At 36.6% G+C, this 15,643-nt stretch overlaps 1 protein-coding gene across 2 annotated transcripts in view; it reads left to right on the plus strand.

The window, feature by feature from the left end:
* The window catches only part of LOC118204254 (myotrophin), an 86,030-nt gene that overhangs the window by 38,590 nt on the left and 31,797 nt on the right, over positions 1 to 15,643 (plus strand). Inside the window, exon 1 of one of the 2 annotated variants that reach the window (XM_085825929.1) lies at positions 15,308 to 15,464. The exons of the other annotated variant lie outside the window; for it this stretch is intronic. Within the exon in view, the coding sequence (XP_085682055.1) occupies positions 15,396 to 15,464 (69 nt within the window). The 5' untranslated portion in view covers positions 15,308 to 15,395. Of the gene's footprint in view, positions 1 to 15,307; positions 15,465 to 15,643 lie in introns of those variants that run through there. 2 annotated transcript variants of the gene reach the window in all.

Here is a 15,643-nt window from a genome sequence, read left to right on the forward strand (position 1 = left end):
TCACTTTTGATGAATGTGTTCGTTTTGTTTACATTTCAGTTGAGAATTTCAGTTCAAATCCAACTAATCTTAGAGACACTTAAAACTTTATTTCAGCTTGAATGCAAATTTGCATTATGTCCACATTTCTTGATATTGTGCAGAAATTCGTTCGCATGCTTATTCTTAAAAGCTTAAGAACAATAAAATGTTTAAAAAGAATTAAATTTTTTTAAATTTAAAATATGAAAATGCTTCTCTTATAATATATGGATGTTCCTTACAATTTTCCTTCTTTAACCTTAAAATCTTTTACTTATTACACTAAAAGTAAGAATGTTAATAATAACATTAATCCTTTCAAAAGAGCCCACCAGCGGCCGAGCGGTAAAGACGCTGAACACTGTTAGTTCGGTCCGAGGTTCGAATCCCGCGAACTTTTCGTGGTTTTCCCCATGTGTAACGTGTATACGAGCCAGTTTCCCTTAGAAAGTCCTCCACGAACGCATCCCTCCCCTTAGGCAGATAGCCCCCGAGTCTTTGCCATAATCACACACACATTAATTCAATTAAGTTTAGGAACATTCCTGCACTTGAACTCCCAATTTATTTCATGCATACCTCTAAGAGATAAATTGTGTTTTGCCCAAAACAAAAGTTTGTCTAGTATAACGCGTAAGATATTTCGCCACTTTTCTTTTTCTGATTCTTCTGCTTTATGCAGGAAATCATCTGTAACGTTACAGCTACTAGCACTCCCCGCGGGCACAGGTGCTGAATTATAACTTCCTGTTTTGTTCGCGGACGAAATGGACCATACCTGAAAAAGCAGGACTGCAGATAAAACCCCCTGGGAGTTTCCGGACACAAGGAACTAATTATGTTTCTCTTCGCAGATAACAAAACGAGTGAAATCTTTGTGTAAGAGTTCTTCATGTATTTTGAGGTGACAGGACGCATCTTTTACGTTCTAAACAACGCCAGTGGTTTCTGTAGAACAATAGATTTTTTTAATGCTGTAACTATAGTAAAAAGGACGCTTTTTTGCGTCCAATCTGCGTTAGCGGATATTGTATGATTTAGGGCTGTAATGATCAGTTTATTTTTATGTTTTAATCAAGAAATCTATTTTAGTTTATCAAATAAATAATGTAAAAGACAACCTGTCTTTCTTTCACCCGACACGGGTGTCCTGACGTTACAACTATAATAAATGGTGGCAGCGGTCGGATAAGAAAATCCATGCAGAGATTGCAGACCGTCCGAGTCTGAAATTCATCTCGAGTTTGTAGGACAGCCATTGTCCGAACATTATCAGTGTTTGCAGATAGTACAGACCGCTAGGCTCTGAAGTGCAGCACGAATTTACGAACATCCGTTCGAAAAGTGATTTACAGCTCTTCGAAGTGTGTTATAGAATCCGCGAAGAAGTTACGGACATCAGTCCAGAAAAAGAGGAACGACAGTCTCCTGAAATAAGCTCATCTTTAAGCGCGGTGATAAAGGTGCTACTTGTGCGATCATCTTTTGTGTTCGAGAAAATTTACCGCAGTGAGCGTGTGGGACAATCATTGTCCGAAGATCATCAGATCATTGTGATGTGTAGAGTATTGAAAAAGTGATATGTGGGAGATCACCCTTGTGATCGAGAAAATTTAGATCATCAGATCTGGTGTGTGTGCGATATAGGTGCCTGGATCATCAGTGTCCATAAAATCTTAAATTGTGAGAAAGCGAAGTTGTGACGGCATCCGGTTTGCATCGCAACCATTTCAACTCTCCAATCCAGACGGGTAAGTACCTTGAATTCTATATTGAGGCAGTAAAGTGATTTAATTTATTTCTGTAATCAGTATGTAAGTTCACATAACTGTTTTAAGTCAACTTGTTCATGTAAAGCTTAAAGAAATGTGCTTTTTGGGTTTTATGTTACAATAAGAAAGTATAAAATTTAGAATTTAAACCTGTGTTAATAGTTTTTTTTTAATAGCTGAAATGTTAATGTGTTGTGCTTAAATTAAATTTATATATTGGATTGTGTAAAGGAGTAGAATTACTGTAACTTGAAGGTTTTAATGTTAGGTGGCATTCTGACATATCATTTCTAAGATGTTTTGAATGTTATAAATATTAGAATTTCAGTTAAGGTGTGTCAAACGTTTATTTGTGTAAGAACTGAACATTTTTTTTTTCTATTGAAGGAGTAAAAGAGGAATGATAAAACCCCCAGTATCTTTCCTTTTAACTGTTGTCATATTAATGTTAATTACTAGCATATGGATAGGTATCGTGTAATTTATTGTATTTCTGAATGCATATTTTTAACATATCCCAAATTTTGAGGAAAGTATATTGTATTATCATAAGCAAGTGTGTTTTACGCAACTGAATTTAAAGCTTTTCAGAGGATAATATTATTTGTAGTTTCATATGTCCTCAAGTAGACAATTTTTGTTTTATTTTTGAATGCATAATGTGCATATTATAGTGTAAACTGTCTTGTTTTTGTCTAACATCTGTAAAATAGGTTGTGAAAAAAATTATAAAAGTTTAATTTTTACTCTCTCTTGTGAAAATGATATCTGTTTATATCAATTGTATGTATCTGTAGTGTGAGGGAGCTAAAATTGTTAGGATCATAATTTTGGTTATATCATGGCATTCTTAGCAAAAGTTAGGAAAGAGGATCTTAAATCCTTGGCTGAAGAGTTAGGGGGAAAAGTTAGCCCTGAACTTAGGATATTGGATTTAAGACAGCTGATTATGGGAAATGAATCCTATGAGGAGGAACTAGTGAAAGGCCTGTTAGAAAATATCACTTCAACGAGGCTTGAGAGAGAAAAAAAAGAGCAGGAGAGAATTAGGAAGGAAGAAGAAGAGAGGCAAGAAAGAATTAGGAGAGAAGAAGAAGAAAGGCAGGAAAGAATTAGGAGAGAAGAAGAAGAAAGGCAGGATAGAATTAGAAGAGAAGAAATGGAATTTGAATTATCCAAGTTACGTTTACTAGCCGCTAACGGAAGGGACTCTGGAAATGGTGGGAATGAAGAAAATGGACTAAAAAAAGCCGATACGATCTAAAAAAATGATGCCAAAATTTGATCCTGAAGAGAACGATATCAGTTTGTATCTAGTCATGTTTGAGCGCCAAGCAAAGCGTGCGAATCTTCACCAATCAGAATGGGTTTCGGTTTTATTGACAATTTTGCCAACTGACGTAGTTCAGCTGATTATGCGAGAACCAGAACAGCAGGCTTATGATTACGCTTATGTAAAAGGGATACTGCTTAAAAGGTTCCAACTTAGTCCAGAAAAATTTCGCATCAAATTCGTGCAATCTCAGAAACACCCCCACACCACGTGGAGAGATTTTGCCTTTGAATTAAGGAATTATTTTGAAGAATGGATTGCAGGTTTGGAAGTTACGGATTTTGAACTTTTAAAGGATCTCATGATAACGGACCAAATGAAGCGTCGGGTAAATGCCGAAGTGCGGCAACATTTTATTGACGAATGGTCGAAGATAACGACTCCAGAGAAATTAGCGGAAATGCTAGAAGAATATGAAAATGTGCGTGAACCCCGGAAGAAGATCTCTCCTGTTCATAGTTCGGAGTCAAAAAGGGGAAATACAAATAATTTAAATTCGAGTATCACCAGTCTGAAGGGGAAGATAGATATGCCTCTGACAGAAAGGAACATCTCCGGAATCAGGATGAGCGTCAATTTGATATGAGAAGACCACTTAAGTGTTATTCTTGTGGTTCAACCCAACACTTAAGGCCTCAATGTCCGGAAATTAAAAAGGATCTCAAAACTCCGTTTATTGTAAATAGAGTCCAGGAGATTGAAGAAGATTGCTTAAGCCCCGTATCTAACGATAGCTAAAGTGAACGGTTTTGATCTTCCAGTTTTGAGAGATACCGGGTCATGCATTGACGTAATTTGCAAGAAATATCTCACTCCTTCGATGCTGACGGGCGAGACTGTTTGGGTAAAACACCCGTTTGATGAGGCCCCAATTTGTGTACCCTTAGCAAACGTTACAATAGAAGGAACTTTTGGCCAAGTAACAACAAAAGCAGCAGTGGTCATTCGAAATGAATTGGAACATTATCTGTTAGGAAACAGAACTGCCGAAAAATTAGCAGTAGATCAACACGATAAACTTTTCTTTCAGGTGAAAACAGGTATTCGAGCTCCGAGTCAATCAAAGAATGAAATGGGGAAAAGTTGTCCACTGGAGTCTGAACGCGGCGAACTCGAACCCTCAAGCGAAGTTTCTCCCCTCAGTATTGAAAGGGGCAAAGTCTTGTCTCAAACAAAAAGGATAGAGAAACCAATTTCTTTCTGCCTGAAACGAAAGTGAATGAACTATCACTGCCTACAATAAAATATTCTTTTATAGCGGACCTACAAAAGAAAAGTGACGATGTAAAGCCATCTTGTGACTTAGTCGCGTTAAACGATCACAGTAACTCTTTGGGAAAGGTGTACAAGTTAAGAATTACCTTTTCGGTTCGGCACGAACAAGAAACTGTAGATAAGCTAAATGACGTTTCGTACCAACCAGACTCGGGAGGTTTGCGAATGCCTAGAAATTCCGTAGGAGAATTGCCCAAGACACCTAGTAGTGTATTACCAAGGAAAGTAGAAGAATCCCCAGTTTATCATTTATCTATAATAGTGCCTGATACTGAACGGTCAAAGGGGATTAAATATAGCTACTTCATGAATGATGTATATCCAACTTGTAATGAAGTAGTTTTTTCTGATGTTAAAGCCAAATTAAATGTACATGTTTATTTTGAGGTCAAATGTAGTAGTTCTCATCCAGGTGTTGGGTTACCATTGAGAGTCACAAACGGAAAATTAAAAATCTGCAAGGTTTCCCTTTTCAGCTTGGCCAGATATATAATTAATATTAAACTTAGGAATGTATGTTCCATTTTTCAGAAACTATACGTTCTTTATTTGTATGTGTATAATTTAGTTCTCACTATTATGTTGATTATATGTTTTTTTACTGGCCTCAATATAGTTCTTGTTATATATTATCCTTGGTACTTAGCCCAGTGTTGTTGTAAAATGTATTAATGCTAATAACTGCTAATTAGTTTACTTTGAAAACTGGCTGTGGTAGCTACCGGGAATTGGAGTTCTGAGAACCCCCGCCCCCCGGGGAGAAAAGGAGTTGTGACGTTACAGCTACTAGCACTCCCCGCGGGCACAGGTGCTGAATTATAACTTCCTGTTTTGTTCGCGGACGAAATGGACCATACCTGTAAAAAGCAGGACTGCAGATAAAACCCCCTGGGAGTTTCCGGACACAAGGAACTAATTATGTTTCTCTTCGCAGATAACAAAACGAGTGAAATCTTTGTATGAGAGTTCTTCATGTATTTTGAGGTGACAGGACGCATCTTTTACGTTCTAAACCACGCCAGTGGTTTCTGTAGAACAATAGATTTTTTTATGCTGTAACTACAGTAAAAAGGACGCTTTTTTGCGTCCAATCTGTGTTAGCGGTTATTGTATGATTTAGGGCTGTAATGATCAGTTTATTTTTATGTTTTAATCAAGAAATCTATTTTAGTTTATCAAATAAATAATTTAAAAGACAACCTGTCTTTCTTTCACCCGACACGGGTGTCCTGACGTTACACATCTATGAAACCACTTCCTTTAATTTTTGTTTAAAAGCATTTCCATTGAAATTAAGCATCACGATGAAACATAGAATTTTCGTGATCGGAAATTCGGTTTAAATTTTTCCAATTTTTGAAACCTCTTTTTTGGATAAGAAATAGTAGAATCTGTCTTACGAATAAATAAGCCAGTTGCAGTGTATTTATTACCTACCCATTAAAACACTTCTCAAAAACCATTCTCTGGAAAATTTTCTGCCATCCTCTGAAGTAGATTCCCTGAAATCAACATCTTCCCCTTGATGTGGTCCATGTTCTATTAAGGAAAATTTTATTTTGTCTGAAATTGTTGGTCATGATGGAGGATCATTGAAGTTAATCAGTTTAATGGTTACTTTATCCTTCTCGTTTCCAGAAATTTCAATTATTTATTTACTTTCATTTGAATCAAAGTTGCTATATTCTCCAACTTCAACCATATCTTCTTCTGAGATATTTCTTATTACTTTTTTGATGAATTACTTATTTCATTTGAATTTCCGCATTGCGCAAGCCAGCCTTTTAACTGTAAAGTGCAGCTTTGACGAACGTAATTTCTTAATATTTTTCTTCTTTTGTATTCAGCACCACTGGGTTTTTTTCTATGCCATCTATAAAAAATTCGATTTTTGAATGATTTTGATTAAGGAATTATCTGAATTTTACTTTTTGTTATAAGAAAGTTAATTAAAAATTTATTGTTGAATGAAATTTACAAAAATTGAAAAAATACAAAACAAAAAGTATTAAGAAAATATTTAAAAAATATTATCGCGCCATAAACATCTTTTGACGTAGCATTTGAATATTTCTGTTTGACTATGAATAAGATTCTCTTTTGAAACGCATTTATAAACGCTTTATTTTGCTAATTATAGCTAAATAATTTCCCTTCTCGCAAATTTTGGATCTTTTGCGTTATAAGAAAAAATGCTCCAAACAATCTCCTCCAGAAAATTATATTTTCAAACTTGATATTTTCAGTGAGAAAAACATACTTTGATAATCAGTTCATTTCAACCGCAGTAAAATTGGTCTTTAGGGTTAATGGTCTCAGTAAACGGAAAACAACGGATTGCCAGACTTTAAAAAATTATTCACAATACTTACTTTGAAAACAACAATATAGTCATAAGAGTATAAGAATTTAACTGTGCGTACTCTGTAGAAAATTGTGAAGTTCGGGTTATTATGAAACGAAAAATATCACATACTTTAATACGAGTTATGATCGTTATATAAAGTTTGCAATGTTGTTGTACATACAACAGTTATGTTATTAATGTATCAAAATCCATCACAATTATTATAAATTACTAATCCTCTGTACATGGAAATATTAATGAAACCATTTTACATTTCTAAAATTATACGAACATACCTTCATTGGTTGAAATTCTCTTCCTTCATTGGTTGGAATTATCTTATGTGCAATGAGTTTTATAGTTCTTTCATTTTCTCTCTCTCTCTCTCTTTTTTCCTCATTTAACGCAGTTCCACAAATAATCTTCTTCGATATGTTAAGTAAAATTGCGACTTTCATTTTAAGCACTTAAGTATTTTGTCACTGTAAATTTTCGAACTGAAAATAATTTGAAAATAGAAGAACAATTACCCTCCGACACGAAAAATCATTGTTTTTCATTAATAAATAATTTCATCAGGAGGATTATGAAAAAGAAAATTGGATCAGAAATCCATTTTGTTCAAATACACCAGAAATTTTATCTCGTGAGGAAAAAGAACAATTGATAGAAATTTCCTGTGATCGAATTCTAACTGAAGATTTCAAAAGTAACACACTTGTTAAATTTTGGCTTATCCGAATAAAAAAAGAATTTAGAAACATTCCAATTCCTATTAAATTTCAGAAGCATTCCAAATAGGCCTGTTAAATAAGGCTATTAAATTTCCTTTTTGCGCAACCTATATGTGTGAACAAAGATTTTCTTCCATGCTATATTTAAAAATGACTACAGAACAAAATTAAATGTGGATTGTAATTTACGCTTGAAACAAAGTGAAATAAGAAGAGACATAAATAAATTGATTCCTCTTACAAAGGCCCAAATTATAACTTAAATTTTGATAACTAAAATGGTAAAAAATTTTTAATGCAATATTTTTATTAGTGCATATTTAATACAAAAAGCTAATAGTGTGTGCAAATGGCGAAATATTTTTTTTGCCCCAAAGGGCGTTAACCAAGCAGGGCTATTAGTTTCGAAACGGCATTTTACATCGATCCACTTTTCAAACTGTTCCCACCAAATATTATCGACGTGCATTATATTTTATTCCTACTAAATTTTGAAGAATCTGCTGCATGAATGTTCTTTGCATTGTGAAAAAACAACGGAACCTAGAGCCATCAAAGGTATCTAGAGCTACTGCTGCTTTTCCTCCTCTTGCTGCTGATCCTCCTCACCCTCCTACTGTTCCTCCTCCTGCTGCTGCTCCTTCAGCTCTTTCTGCTGTTCCTCCTGCTGCTCCTCTGCATGCTCCTCCTCCTCATGCTCCTCCTCCTCATGCTCCTCCTTCTTCTGCTCCTCCTCCTCTTGCTGTTCCTCCTCATGCTGCTCCTCTTCGTGCTGCTCCTCCTCATGCTGCTCCTCTTCGTGCTGCTCCTCCTCATGCTTCTTCTCTTTCTGCTCCTCATGCTTCTCCTCTTTCTGCTCCTCCTGTTGCTGCTCCTCTTTCTGCTCCTCCTGTTGCTGCTCCTCCTGCTGCTTCTCTTCTTGCTGCTCCTCCTCTTGCTGTTCCTCCTCATGCTGCTCCTCCTCCTCATCCTGCTCCTCCTCATGATTCTCCTCTTTCTGCTCTTCATGCTTCTCCTCTTTCTGCTGCTCCTCCTCTTGCTGCTCCTCCTGCTGCTTCTCCTCTTGATGCTCCTCCTGCTGCTCCTCATACTGCTCCTCCTGCTGCTCCTCCTCTTGCTGCTCATCCTCATGCTGCTCCTTCTCATGTTCCTCCTCCTCCTCCTGCTTCTCGCGAATATCCTATATAATCTCTCGTTCTCAAAACTCGAAGATTTCCTATCACTGAAGGTCCTGTCTTCTTTGCTGTTAATCTTATACAATACGAAGACATTCAGATAAGTAGCCTTCTTTTCACTAAATTAAATCAAATATCTGTCACTAAAGTACCTTTAAATTCCTTTATTTATTATGTTCATTATTATTATGCTCATTTTATTATTTTAAATATAGTTATTGCTTTAAATCATGTGGTTTTTGGTAACCATTGCATAGGGACGCCATCCTTATGAGTAGTGTCGTATATTAGCACTATCCATTGGTGCCCCTCTAAGGAATTTCTCGAGAGGGAAAAAGAGCGATCTTGGGCCTCGACCAATGTATAAGCTTGCGGTTTTGTTTCTTCCGCAAATGAGAGACTTGCTAAAATCAGATTCTATTAATTATTAGAATTAATCTATATTTCCTATCTCTTAGAATTAAAAGCATATATTAATACAGTGTGCCTCAGTTTGGTGAACTAGTACAAATATAATAAATTATGATGGCTAAATTAATAACTAAATAAAATGTTTGATTAAAAAATTAATTAATATTGGAATAAAAATAAACTCTGGAATTTATTTACTTATTTATTTTTGAATTTTGTCTGATGGTGTTTTCTGAAAAATGCATGTGTGTGTGTGATTATGGCAAAGCCTCGAGGGCTATCGAAAAATGTATGAATATGTTGGAAACCTCAATAGATGATGTTACTTTAATTAATGTATAATTTTGCCTGATATTATGTGTCTTTTGTTGCTTTGCCTCAAGGTAGAGAGAAACCTTGTTTCCCAGGTTAAAAAAAAGAATTAATTTTTTTTTAAATTTTAGCTTCCCGTCTTAGCAAAAGTTAGCTTCTAAACTAGACTTAAACTATTATGTGACTGGACCCCCAAAATTTATATTTTTATATTGAATTTTTCCCCCATCTTCACATCTATTCAGCTTTACCAAACTCACTCACTACACACACCTGGAAGACACTATTTAACAGTGGCGTAGCGAGGAGGGGGCAAGGGAGTGCATAATGCCCCGGGCGCCGCTCGTAGAGAGGCGCCAAATGGTCTCCAAACAAGATTTTCCTGAAAATTTCAGTTTTTATTTTGATAGATTTCTGGAAAATATATTTAAAATTAATAACTATTGTAATATAATTAATTATTTATTTTCTTGAGTTTTCTGATAAAACGTGTAATAAAATGTTTGCAGTACATCAACCAAAACATTCTGACCACTTTATTTCTCCAAAGAAGAGATATATTTTTATTTCTTTAAACGAAATGCATGTATATCTCCCGCATTTTATTTTAAAACGATAACACGACCTTGTCCAGAATTTCTCAAACATATTTAATTTTCAAAATCCGATTCCATAATCTGGAAATGACATTTTGGGAAAATCCTAACGCTTCCGCTACAAAGGATTGCGTTTGACTCTCCTGTAAACGACTGATGGCCTTCCTGGCTACCGATTCAACTAAGTCATCTTGCTGAGACATCGTATATTCACTGCTACGAAGCATTCAACGCTTGTCAATTGTTCTTAATCTCCTTTTACAAAAGGAATACTGCAAGTGGCTCCTTACTCCTTATCTAAAACGCATAGTTTTCGACGTCACAGACTAAATTTGCATATTCGCAACTTTGTAACCGTTATAATTTTCCTTTATAATCTCTTCTATTTCCTTTTGTTCAAAAAGGTTGTCGATTGTATGGTTATTTCATACCGAACCCACAATATCCCCTAATTGTTTTGAGCAGTGAAGGTGACTGCATGGCATTACTCCGCAGTAGAAAAGAAACGGAACCTAAAAGTCTACTACAGATCTATGGAGAAAATGTTTTTTTAAAACCTAAGAGTCGCACTTCAAATACTCCTTACTATTTCATTATCAAATGCTAGCTATAAATGTTCGTTTAGCAAATTAAAATAAATTTTCACATATTTACAATCAACGATGGGACAAGATCCCCTAAGTTATCTAGCATTTTTAAGTGTGCAAAGAGAAAAAGTTGAAAGGATCGACTTCGATGAAGTAAATGATAAATTTGCTTCATCCAAGGTAAGAAAAATGTATACATAGTAATTAATTGTATTCATGTATTATATTATTATTAATAAATATAAGTTTCCGACCAAGTCGAGGTGCACGTGATTGAAGCGAGATGAGGGGAAGTAAAACTTTTTAAGTTGGCTGGTGGTGTGTCTGACAATTTTAGATCTTTGGCACTCATGTCCAGTTGGCTATGTCCTTTCGCATGCTAGGCCATACGAAACGTTGCTGTATCAGTTTCCTCGAAGCCTTAATGCCAGGATGTGACAGACGATGTAACTGACTAAAAATGGCATGGCGAAACCCGGAGGGAACATAAGGTTGAAATCTTGAATCCTGAACATTACAATAAAGTGATTTTTCAGGTGACAGCTGCATAGGCTGCAAGTTGAGATTGGTGGAAGATTTGCTTTTCGAAAGAGGTTTGTAGTTCTGAATCCCGGTGTTGCTTATCCGCAAGGGCAGCAAAGTTTAATTGGCGAAGGAAAGGCTAGTTCTTCAATAGGAGACAAGGTGTCTGCAATATTCTGCGAACCCTCAATATAACGGATATCTGTTGAAAATTGCCCTATGAAGTCTAGGTGTCTCATTTGACCAGGAGAAGCTTTATCTGAACACTGTTGAAAAGCATACGTTAAGGGGTTTTGATCCGTGAAGATCATGAAAACGGGTCCCTCTAGCACATGTCAAAAATATTTGACAGCTTCATAAGTTCCTAATAACTCGCGATCGTAAGTGCTGTATCTGGTTTGTGCTGGTCAGAGTTTTTTAGAAAAATATGAAAGTGGTCTCCATAATTCTTGATCGTTCTGTTGTAAAACTGCTTCTATACCTGTTGTTGATGCGTAAACGTGTAGAAATATTAGGTTATTTTTTTGGAAGCAGAAGAGATGAAAAATATGCAACGCCTTCGCCGGGAATCGAGCAGCGGACCTCTGGAGTACCGGCGGCCCAGCCTGCAGAACCACTACACCACGAAGGCACGCTAGGAAAGCGGGAGAAATACCTTATATACTCTCCTTTTTAAAGGGCGACTGGGGTTTTAGGGGACCCAATTGCCAAATTCTGGGTGTGCAGAATCCTCATCCAACACCCCTTTTAGTTCGGGCGCCACTGTAGAGACATTAGGATACTTAGAAGCAAGAGAGATTGAAAAATTAGCAACCGTCTTCGCCGGGAATCGAACCGCGGACCTCTGGAGTACCGGCCCAGCGTGCAGACCCACTACACCACGGAGGCACGCTAGAAAAGCGGGAGAAATACCTTATAAACGTAGAGTGATAATGGCTTAAATACGGAAGGATACTACAAATTTGTTGCCGAAATTAAATCATTCTTGCATTTTTGGAACGCTTCGCGAGATTCTCTGGTCCAGGTTATAACACGTTTATCGTTTTTCTTGCTTCCAACCAAAAAAAGAATTTAGAGATGCTTGTATGGTTGCTGCATGAGGTAAGAAACGTCGATAAAATTAAGCATAGCAAGAAATCTCCTTAATTCCTTCACTGTAGATGGTTCGGGCATATCGTGGATAGCAGTGACTCAGGAAGGGGTCGAACGGCATCGGCGGAAATTTCATGACCAAGAAAGGATACACTTGGTTGGCCAAAAACGCATTTGGAAGGATTAAGACTGACACCGTACCTTTGAAAACGTTCAAAAACTGTTCTCAAATGTGATAGGTGTTCTTGCTTTGAAGAGGAGGCGATTAAGACGCCGTTAAAATAAGATACACAAAAGTCGAGGCCGATTAACACCTGATTCATGAAGCGTTAGAATGTTTGAGCAGCACTGCATAATCCGAAACTCAAATAGTCCAAAAGGCGTAATAACCCCAGTTTTTGGAATATCATCTGTGTTAAGGGGCACTTGGTGATACGCCCGCTCAAGATCAAGGGTTGTAAAAATAGTTTTTCCCTCTAAAATTTGCATACAGTCTTGAATGTGCGGGACTGGGTAACGATCAGGAATTGTAGCCGCATTTAACCGGCGATAATTGCCACTTACCATTTCGTTTCCGAACTAGATGGAGCGGACTGGCCCATGAACATTCTGAAGGATGGCAAATTCCCTGTTCCATCATGTATTGAAATTCCTCTTTGGCGGCTTTAAGCTTGTCCGAAGGTAAGCGTCTTGCTTTAGCGGCAATTGGAGGCCCGTTAGTTTCAATATAATGTAGTACATCGTGCTTAGGTTCGGAAATACCCATAACTGGGCGCGTGATTGTAGAGAATTCTCTGAGAAGTTCATGCCACGGGGAGTTACCCGAAATCACTTTAATGCTCAAATCTTGACTGTTACAAATTACTCCCGGATAAGTTAAGTTGGTTGTGGAATCTATCAAACGGTGATTCTTAAGATTGACAAGCAAAGAAAATTTTTGTAAAAAGTCAGCTACAATAATAGGACTTGAAACAATAGCAATAATGAATGGCCATTGGAAGTTGCGGCGCAATCCTAAATCGACAGATATCAGGCGTTCACCAAAAGTTTGAATTGTAACTTGGTAAGATGCTTTTGTTCGTAAAAATGTGGTGGAACGACAGAAACATCAGCCCCGGTGTCTACAAGAAACCTTAAGCCCGAATTATTTTCGATGACGAAACGGCGTGCAAAATTCCGTCCGCTGTCGTTCACGACTTCGAGCAACGGTCCTTCTCGTTTCCCTGGTCGTTATAACGACACGGTGGGCGGCATTTGTTTGCCTTGTTTCCAAATTTGCGGTGGTAAAAACAAATACCCGGAGGAGGGCTTTCATAACGTTTCCTCAGTGGTTTCATAACGTGTATTTCGACCACGTGATGATGAGCGGTTGCGCTGAAAATGTTCAGCTTGGATGGCTACTAACTGAGCAACCTGTTTGGACAAATCATCAATTTGAGCCTGTAACGCCACAATACCTGGACCAGGAGCCTGCGCTGCGTGTATTTGCGTTGGAATGGCTAGCTCGTGAATTTTATCAGTGATTTCGAGAAGATTTTTAAGTGGCTCGCTACTGGCCGCTAAAATCGTTTGCATGTTAGATGGGAGTCTATTCATCCATAATGTTTTAAGAATGCTATCCGTTAGGTTACTGGCGGCTAAGTCTGACATTTTAGACAGCAATTGAGAAGGCCTCATATCACTCAACTCTAAATCGTGCAACAGCTGCTTGATTTTAACTGCCTTGGATTCTTCATAAACACAAATATTTTTTTTTAAAGTTTTGTATTTGTCCATCGCCGGTGGATTCAAAATTATTTCACGAGCTGATTGCAGTACCTCTGATTCTAACGCGGCGATGGCAGTATAAAATTGAGTTTCGTCGGCAGTAATGTGACTCAATTTAAACTGCGCATCCAATTGAATGAACCATAACAATGGGTCTCGGCGACAAAAAGGAGGTGGCTTAACAAGCACTCTCGCCATTTGTAAAGCAGCATCGTTTTCAACCACTTTAGAGCAATCAAATATGCTCAATAATAATATGTATAGAAAAATAATCATTATGTATATAGTGACACAGTTTTTTGGTACTTGAAATCAGAAAAATTGGCGGTTCAAATGCAGCAGACGATACATATATCCGTTGAAATTATGACAGAAATATGTTGACTCACTCGAATGGGGCACAACGCTTGAAATCACAGGTGAAATGTCTTACTTGCATCTCATCACACTGGATAACTTACTGTTGCTCAGAATTTTGACATATAAACACCATATTCGTGCAACATTGAAGGTTGCTATTCATAATAAATACGGGTTACCAATTATGGTAGTATAATTTGAGACAGATCGTTAAATAATAATAACAATTGAATAGAATAAATATCATTTTATTTTTGGTTGCTATGGGTTACCATACTGGCCGAGTTGAGTTGTAGTAGGCAAGTTGCCACATATCTATTATCTATAATGTATATTAAACTTTCAATTGTTTAAAAATTGTACTTTTTAAAAACACTTATATAAATATGTAAAATAAATAACACGTTTTTAACTAATTCTAGATAGTCGTATGTCTGATTTTTCCGCCGACACAGATGCATTTCCGAATCCAAGGCTAGTGTAGTTAGGTAGTGGCTATTCTTAATATATTTTTGAGTATTTTATGCCAGATTCAGCATTTTATTATTATTTGCATTATTTTCATATTACGAATATGTTCTATACATTATATTACTGAAAGTTTTTTGTGGGGGGCGCCAAAAAGATTTTTTGCCCCGGGCGCCAGTTATGTTTGCTACGCCACTGCTATTTAATGTAAATAACAACAGTTTCCTCCCCTTTTAACTACACTCATGGATACAATCGTGTTTTAGGAAAATTTTCGTACTTTTTTGCTTTTCTTTCTATAGGCCCCCTTTTTTTAATTAATTATTTATTTTCTTCCTCTCCGTTACTTTTGGGCCATTTATTTTTAATTTTATTTTGTCCGATCTTTTCAAACTCGTATAAAATATACGAGGTTCCTTTTTGCTCTGAAATACGAAAATTGCTCCCCTTTTCATGTACCTTTCCTTCGCACTTGATTTTTCGCTTATCAGTGCAAAAAGACTTAGCGGGTGCAACACAAGACGTCTACTTTGTCTGTCTGTCTGTCTTTTTTTTTTTCTTTTCTTTTTTTTTTAAAGGGCTTCGCCTGTGCTAGGCGTGTGACAAATTTCACTAACTTAAAAATGAGTGGTTTTCTGTGGAGCTTGACTAATGGTGATTTGGATCAAGTAAAAGATTTTGTGGAAAATCAAGTAATATTATTCTATCACTAAACTTTATGTAATTATATATACTATATATTATTATTATTTTTTTTTTTTTTCTGTAGGAGGAAGATTTAGTTCTTGCTGAATTTATTTCAGATAATTGTAATTCTCTGAGTTCTGTTCACATGACTTTCAGATTTGCTTTCATTATTATATTCTTTATG

This window comes from Stegodyphus dumicola, chromosome 10, assembly GCF_044657685.1.
Source record: "Stegodyphus dumicola isolate Sdum_Otavi_A_Nest chromosome 10, ASM4465768v1".
Classification (NCBI taxonomy): Eukaryota; Metazoa; Arthropoda; class Arachnida; order Araneae; family Eresidae; genus Stegodyphus; species Stegodyphus dumicola.